This window comes from Castor canadensis, chromosome 16 (genome assembly GCF_047511655.1).
Source record: "Castor canadensis chromosome 16, mCasCan1.hap1v2, whole genome shotgun sequence".
In the NCBI taxonomy this organism is placed as follows: Eukaryota; Metazoa; Chordata; class Mammalia; order Rodentia; family Castoridae; genus Castor; species Castor canadensis.
The window spans coordinates 27,840,607-27,847,893 of NC_133401.1; the positions used below are offsets into that span (position 1 = coordinate 27,840,607).

General features: G+C 54.8%; 1 protein-coding gene across 4 annotated transcripts; it reads right to left on the bottom strand.

Annotated features, from left to right (window-relative positions):
* Window positions 1–80: 80 nt before the first annotated feature.
* Window positions 81–7,079, bottom strand: Syt5 (synaptotagmin 5). 4 transcript variants are annotated; one of them, XM_074058279.1, is made up of 9 exons: window positions 6,910–7,079; window positions 5,789–5,923; window positions 5,190–5,362; window positions 3,278–3,397; window positions 2,983–3,150; window positions 2,468–2,635; window positions 2,088–2,202; window positions 1,692–1,825; window positions 81–1,015 (listed from the first exon to the last, which is right to left on the bottom strand). In XM_074058279.1, exons 2-9 carry the CDS (start codon window positions 5,865–5,867, stop codon window positions 815–817), a joined length of 1,158 nt encoding a protein of 385 aa, XP_073914380.1. In that variant the 5' UTR covers window positions 5,868–5,923; window positions 6,910–7,079; the 3' UTR covers window positions 81–814. The 4 variants fall into 4 exon arrangements, with proteins under 4 accessions (XP_073914380.1, XP_073914379.1, XP_073914378.1 ...); XM_074058278.1 differs by having other exon boundaries at window positions 2,088–2,205; window positions 5,789–5,918; window positions 6,910–7,077; XM_074058277.1 differs by having other exon boundaries at window positions 2,088–2,205; window positions 6,910–7,077.
* Window positions 7,080–7,287: the final 208 nt, after the last annotated feature.

Consider the following 7,287-nt stretch of genomic DNA (forward strand, 5'->3'; position numbering starts at 1 on the left):
AAATTGGAATCACTGGCTTTGCCTGAACGAATAACTATTCTTTCTCCCAATCTCTGGAGATTGCAATCTGAAACTATAAACTGGTTCCCTGATGAGAGTAAGTCACTCAGGGTAGGGTCTGTATTTGTTTCTTATCTGGGAACACAACCTCTTAACAGAAGCTGATACATAGACCTCCGGGAAGAGGGAATGGATGGATGATTGAAGGAAAGAGAAAGGGAGGAGGATGCAAACTGATTATGAAAACCTATGTGACCCTGGATGAGGCAGGGAATTTCCCCTGACACAGCAAGCTCACAGCAGGTATTTCACAACTTTTTCAGATGAGGAAACTGAAGCTCAGGGGCTGAGTGAATGAGTAAGTGGAGGAGGGGATGAACTTCTGGGCAGATTGCTGCCCTGGTGCTCTTCATGCCTGTACATGAGGTTCCCTCTTGGACCCCCCAGTCCCTGCCTGCCCCCATCAAGGAGCACAGGCCATGCCTCCCAAGTCAGGGGCTGTGGATTTATTTGATCCCAGGAGCAGTGCAGGGGTGGGAGGGGTACTGAGTGGAGAAAGCAGAGGGTGGGACCCTGGTAGGGGGAGACCAGACCCTTTCCCTACAAGGGGTCCCTGGAGTTTGTGGGTATGTGCATGGTGGGGGGAGGGGTTGGAAAGTTGTCCCTAGTGACCAGCATAGTGGCAGTGAGAAGGCAGGAATGGGCCAGCCAATAGGGGAGTGGGAAGGAGCTACTGGGGAGAGGCCTGAAGGTAGGACTGGGCTGGGCTTGGGCCAAGCTCTGGGGTCTGGGGTCAGGTGCTTAGGGGAGGGTATCAGGGTGCAGGTGGCGGCCTCGCTCGGTCAGGAGGCCGCAGGGAGTGCCACTGGGCGATGGGCCGCCGGGGGTTGGCCAGCATATCAGCCCAGTGTCGCAGGCCAGCCCCACCAGCTGCCGCTCCCACCGCCACCCTCCCGATGGCTTCGTTCTTGCCCAGCTTGTCATAGTCCAGCACTGTCAGCTCCACCTGGACCTTCTGGGGTGGATGGGAGGAAAAGGAGACAGGAGGGTGAGGGAAGGAGGCATGCAGAGAGGGGGCTCAGGTTCCCCTGCTAAAGACATCTCCCTGTGACCATACTTCGGAGGGCCCTTGCTAGAGGAGCTCGAGGTAGGGGTGGCAGGTGGAAGGGACAGATGGAGCCTGGAGCCCGCAGTGAGAAGACACTCTGGAGCTTTCTAAGGTGATAAACCCTAAGACCCCACTGCTAAGGGGCTGCTAGAGCCTCTTCAGGGAACAGCCCTCTCAGAGGAGCAAATCTTCAGGACTGACATGGGTGCAGGGCCCAAGCCTCAGGCCTGGACAGGCCAGGTCCCTAAAAGGGTGAGGGGAAGTCTCTTTAGTAACCTGTCCTTGAGGGGTGCGGCATCCTGTCCTAAGGGGCAGGGCATCCTGGTCCTAGGGGGAGGGGCATCCTGGTCTCTCTTAGAGGAGAAGGTATCCAAGCCTAACTTTTAGAAGACTCTTCCATTAGTGGTCTGGGCCTCCTGATCCTCACTGGAGAAAACAGACTGACAACATAACCCCAGAACCAACCTTGGTTTCTAGGGTGATGCTAAAAGTCTTCCTTCTGCTTGGAATAAGGCTTCCCAAGGGGCCAGGGGCTCTGTGGAAAGGCTATTTTAGCAGAGGCAGGGGACAGGCCACAGCTCACCTGGACTTGGTCACAGGGCACCTCAAAGCTGAAGGCCTCATTGTAATAGGGGTTAAGAGTGTTCTTCTTGATGGTGGTTTTCTTCTTTCGTACCTTTTTGCCACCCTGCAGCAGGTGGACCTTGACATAGGGATCTAGGGAAAGGGAGAAGTAGTCTTTTGGCCCCGCTGCAGAGTTCAGGGGGATTAGACTGTCAGAAACGAATGAGGACTCTCTTTGAGCCTTCTTAACGACCCTCCATACCCCTCAGGTGCACAAATCGAACCTCCTATACCCTCCCACCACAGCCTGAGACTCTGTCAACCCCAAGAGACCCCCAGAGCAGCTAGCAGTACCTTAGCGAGAACCTCCCCTCCCCATCCCACCCTACACCGCATGTCTTTGCTTCCCACATACCTGACAGTCCTCCTACATCCATCTTTTTCAGGTTTTTAGCCTCCAGGACGATGACGGTGAGCTTCCCGGCCGTGGGGACATAACGGAGAGAGAAGCAGATGTCCCCTAGTTTCTCCTGCTGAAAGAGGGTATGGAACCTGTCACTAGAACCTGGGCTCCACATCCATCCTCTCCTACCTTTCTTTCCTCCCCACGCCTTGGAATTGAATGGTCCAGAATTAACCACCTGGTTATCAATCTATTTCTTGGAGCCAGCCCTCTGAAACAGGTGCAAGGGCTGCAGCCCTGAGGGTTTGGAGGCCCTGTGATCTGATTGGCCCAGGGTTGCGATGGGCGGGGCCTAAGGGGGTGGGTCTAGGGGCAGGGCCAAGCATAGTCACCTCCTCCTTCGGAGTTGCCTGCAGCTCCCGCCAGGCCTGCACCGGCCGCCCCAAGTCCACCGAGCTCATAGGGACCCGCACCTCCCCGATGGCATCGTTGCGGGAGAAGCGATCGAAGTCATACACCGCCATGACCAGCACCCTGCCCCCTAGCTCCACATACGGGACCTGAGCGGAGGACAACCAGAGAATACAAGGTCGAGGTAGGATCAAAGAGAAAGAGAGGTATAGTATATTCAGATGAAAGGGGTCAAGTGGGCCAATGAGGGTCCAAAGGGAACAGGTTAGGGGGGTAAAAATGGAACCCAAATCACAGAGCCCAAGGGCCAAGGCAACAGACAGTTCTAGGGTCAATAGTGCCCCAAGGGGACAATTCAAGGTTCTGTGCAATACCCTCAGAGCTAGTAGATACTATCTGAGCTATGGCTGCCTCCAGAAAAAGCGAAGAGTCTGTCCTCAGGTCCCAGGGACTGCGAGCAGGTGTGGACAATGGGACAATGGCCTTAGGTGCTCACCTTGAAGGCAAAGGTCTCCCCAAAGTGTGGATTCAGCGTCTGCCGATGCACTTTGGTCTCGTGCCGCCTCCGCTTGTCTGGCAGCAGGTAGACACTAACATAGGGGTCAGAAGAACCTCCCAGGTCCAAGGCCGCCAACCTCTCAGCTTGCAGGATGCCCACCAGCAGCTACAGGTGCCCAGGCACAGAACAGGGGACCCTGGTCTTAGGCTCCCTCCCAGGGCCTCCCCTGGAAAGGGTCTGGAAACCCTGGGAACCTTCCCTCCCACCCCCCCACCCCCACCTCCACACGCACCTGGCCACTCTGGAAGTCATAATCCAGTGAATACTGCAGTCGTCCTAGCTCTTGCTTCTCTGACACCTCCTGCCCTGGCCCAGGTGGTGTCGGATCCAGGTCCTCCACCTCTGGCTGTACCTGAGAGAGTCAAAGGCAAGAACAGGTGAAGTCCCCCCTGAGCAGTGTCCTCTGGGCACAGAAGCCATGAAAGGCTCACAGATCCCTCCCTTGGGCTATAGCTAATCACTTGAAGGCTAAGCAGAGTCTGATTCCTGATGTCTGCCACAGGCAGGAGAGAGATATAACAATTCAGATACAGCATATTCTCAACATTTGATTAGTAATATCTGCTATGGGCAGGGAATAAATGTACTAACACACAGGTGCATTTGTCATGCTTAGACTAGAACAAGAGCTGGTAGTGTCTTTCTGTCCACAGGAACTATGCTGAAAACTATTTCACAGCTGATGAACGGATTAGGGTAGTAGTCCACATTGCCATGTTGTTGATTTTGCCACAGTGAAACATGGAGGAGAAATGGCAAATTTACTGTGTGCTTGACATTCTGCAGAACAAGAACAGCTGCAGTCTTCTCCTTCACCCATGCTCACATCAGTTCTCAAAATTCAATGTCAGCTGGGTGTCGGTGGCTTACACCTGTAATCCTAGCTATTCAGGAGGCAGAAATCAGAAGGATCATGGTTCGAAGCCAGTCTGGGCGAGACCCTATCTCATAAAAACCCTTCACAAAAAAGAGCTGGTGGAGTGGCTCAAGGTGTAGGCCCTGAGTTCAAACCTCAGTGCCGCACACACACAAAAAAATTCAATGTCAACCAGGATCCCCCTGAGACTTGTGGCAACATACCTGGGGTCACTTCTTTAGGGATTCTGACATGGTGAGTCTGTGTGACATTACATCCAGACTTCACATTTCAACAAATATCGAAACTGATTCTAAGGCAGATGATCTTTGAACATCACTAGCTTAAGGGATAGGAAAGGGTGCTGGGTACCAGAGCCCTAGAGAGAATCCTCATGCATAATTTTAACAGCCACTTGTTGAGAAGGAAGGAGGGAAAATACTAGTTAATGACCATAAAGGTGAAGTTCAGAGAACAACAGTGAATTTCCCAAGATAACGCAGCAGGGAAATGGTTCTTCTGGGTTGGAAGCCCAGGAATCTCTGGCTCCCAGTATTCTACTCTGCACTCAGAGGCCTAAGAGGCAGATCCTTGATGGCCTTTTATTCTCACCCCCATGGCCTCTTCCACCAAGTGCCTCTTCCATTCTGCTGGGGCTGTGGCACCAGCCTCCTTCCTGGTCTCCTGGCCCCAGATCTGTCCTCCATCCTAACTCTGACCTTCCGCTGCCCCTCTCTTGCTCAAATGTGTCTGTAGTTCCCACTTACCCTTGTCACATAGATGGTGCTGAGCTCTCCAGAGTCCTGGTATATCTGTATTCTACAATCAGCTACTGTAAACAACGACTCTGTTCTCTAAATATGCCTCAGAATCTTGATGCTGGCTGTCAGTGCCTGCTTTGACTAGAATGTCCTCTTTGCTCTCAGCTAACTTTGTCTCTTGGGTTCCACACAGAAGTCACCTTCACTAGGAAGCCTCCTCTAACCCTCTAGGCTGTCGGTTGCTTTGTCTGCTATGCTGAAATGCCTGTTCTATCATGAAAATGACCCACACACCACTCCATATTGTGAATGTCTGACTCCCCATCTGGCTAGGAAGTTCTTATGAACAGTGACTAGATCTGATTCATCCCCAGGTCCCCAGAGTCCAGTGGAGAGCTAGACACACAGGGAAGATGGGCGGATACGGTGTGTTTAGGAGGGAAGGGACTAGGGGCTAAAATGGCTAGGCCATTGAGAGGAGCCAGGGTGCAAGAAGAGCAGGGTGGAGGAACTGAGCCAGGCCCCACCTTATCTATGTAGCTCCGGCCCAGCTCCTTCACTTCCTGAAGGTGAACTTGGGCTTGGGCCTGGCTTTTCTTGCCCATCCGCCTCCGACAACGCTTCCGGTAGAGACAGAAACAGCAGCTGAAGACGAGGAGGCCAGAGACCAGTATAATGGTGGCCAGGGCCCAGAGGGGGACTGCAGAGGGGTGAAATCACACATTGAAGTCCTGGGAAGTAGACTGACCAACTCAGTCCGGATTTCATATGGAAGCTGGAATCCTGACCTCATTTTCCCTCCAACCATTTCCATTCTATTTTATTCCCATGTTTCTCCTCCCAATTGACCTCACCTACAGAGCTAGATTCCCTCACCCAGCCTAACACCACCCACATTTGCTTGCGTATTTAGTTCCACCTTCCTTTCCACCCCATTCACCAATCCAAGATCCCATTCCAGGCCACACCCCTTGATCCGCTTCTGGTTTTTCTTGTAAACTTGTGGGCTCCTTTTCCCCTTATTTCATTCAGATTCCCAGCTGCATTTTCTTCCAGCTTGCCACCCCCACCCCAGTACACGCGTGCGGGTCCCACCTCTGGGGTGTCTAGCCCAGTTGCTCCTCACCTGCGCCCTGGCTGATGCGGCTGGAGTCTGGAGGCACGTCGGGCACTGGAGGCCCGGGAGTCGGGGGCTCCGGGAACATGGTGTTGGGGTCCTGTAGTCCCAGCTGCAGAGGCACCCAAGCGCCCTAGCCCTCCACTCCCACCCCAAGCATCCATTGAGTCCTCCGCGCAACAAAGAACCCCATCGGCTTTTTGTGCATGCTGGGAGTTGTAGTCTCAGTCTCTTCGCGAAGAAGGGCTGGCTTTTGAAGATCTAGTTTCATCCCAAAGGGACGCCCCCTACCTCCAAGGCACCCCCATCCCCAGGTATCCTACTGAGTTCTGCTCCTTACTCGCCCTTCGCAATGGCCTTCACCGGAAGTGGGTGCTGGCGAGCGTGGGAACCAGCCGACGGCGTTGCCCAGAGCAACGGCCTTGCTTGACTTAGGCAAGGTGGGAGCAACTTTGGTTGCGGGGCAACGGCCTGTTGCCAGGACAACGGGCGGGGCTGACGCACAGAAGCTGAATCCGGGCGGGGCAGGCTCGCTCCCCACCCTGTTGGTGCCTGGGACCCTCCCCACCCGGGATCAGAATCCCGGGGCGCAGAGAGGACGGAGAGGGGTTGCCCGTGGTCTGTGCGCCCACAGCCAATCTCCTCCCTCCACATCAGACCCTCTCCCTACTCTTGCTGAGGATAGAGTGGGGGGCTGCCCCGGTGTCTCTGTTGGGCCCCCACGTCCATTTCGGCCTATTGGTCTCTTCCGTGCATTCAGAGCTCAGTCTTCACACCTGTTCTCATGAACGTTTCGGTCTCCATTTCTTCAAATAGGTAGTCTTCCCCATTCTGTCTGTCCCCATCCGGCTGTCCCTCTCGTCGTCTGCGTCTCTGCTGCCCTCTACCTGTTCTCTGGCCTCTGTCTCCCAGGGTCTCTCCCATGGCCTTCTGTCTATCCTCCCTCTCTTCCTTCCCCTACCTCCTGTCTCTTTGTTTCCACGTTTCGGGCTCCAATCTCCCACCCCCTCTGTTGATCCTTCCCAGCATCCCTCCACCCACTGCCCACCCTCCCCCCTCCCACACACAACTGGTCCCTGTAGGGATGGGACTAAGATGTGGCTTGGGCAGAGGGTCTCAGCAGTTCCTACCTGCTGGCCAGCTGGTCTGATCCCTTCTGGAGGCACTGAGGCGCTGGCCCGCGGGGAGCCCGCCCCCGCACGTGGGCTAGTGGCGCTGTCCCAGGTGCTAATCGCGGAGCTCAGCTGGGCAGGGGCGCAGCTGAGCCGAGCGGGCCGTGCGCGCGCGTGTGTGAGTCTGTGCGCTGTTCCGTGTTCCGTCCTGGGGAAGGAAAAACGCCCCGCCCCGTCCCTCGGCCCGCCCCACCCGGGAACCACCATGGCGCCCACAGATGTTGATCCTAGTACCCTAGAATGTTCTGCCTTTTGGTCCAACCACATTGATCCCTGACCCACCCACCCCGCAAGAAATAAAACACACATTTCGTACAGTCCAAAGAACTGGTGACA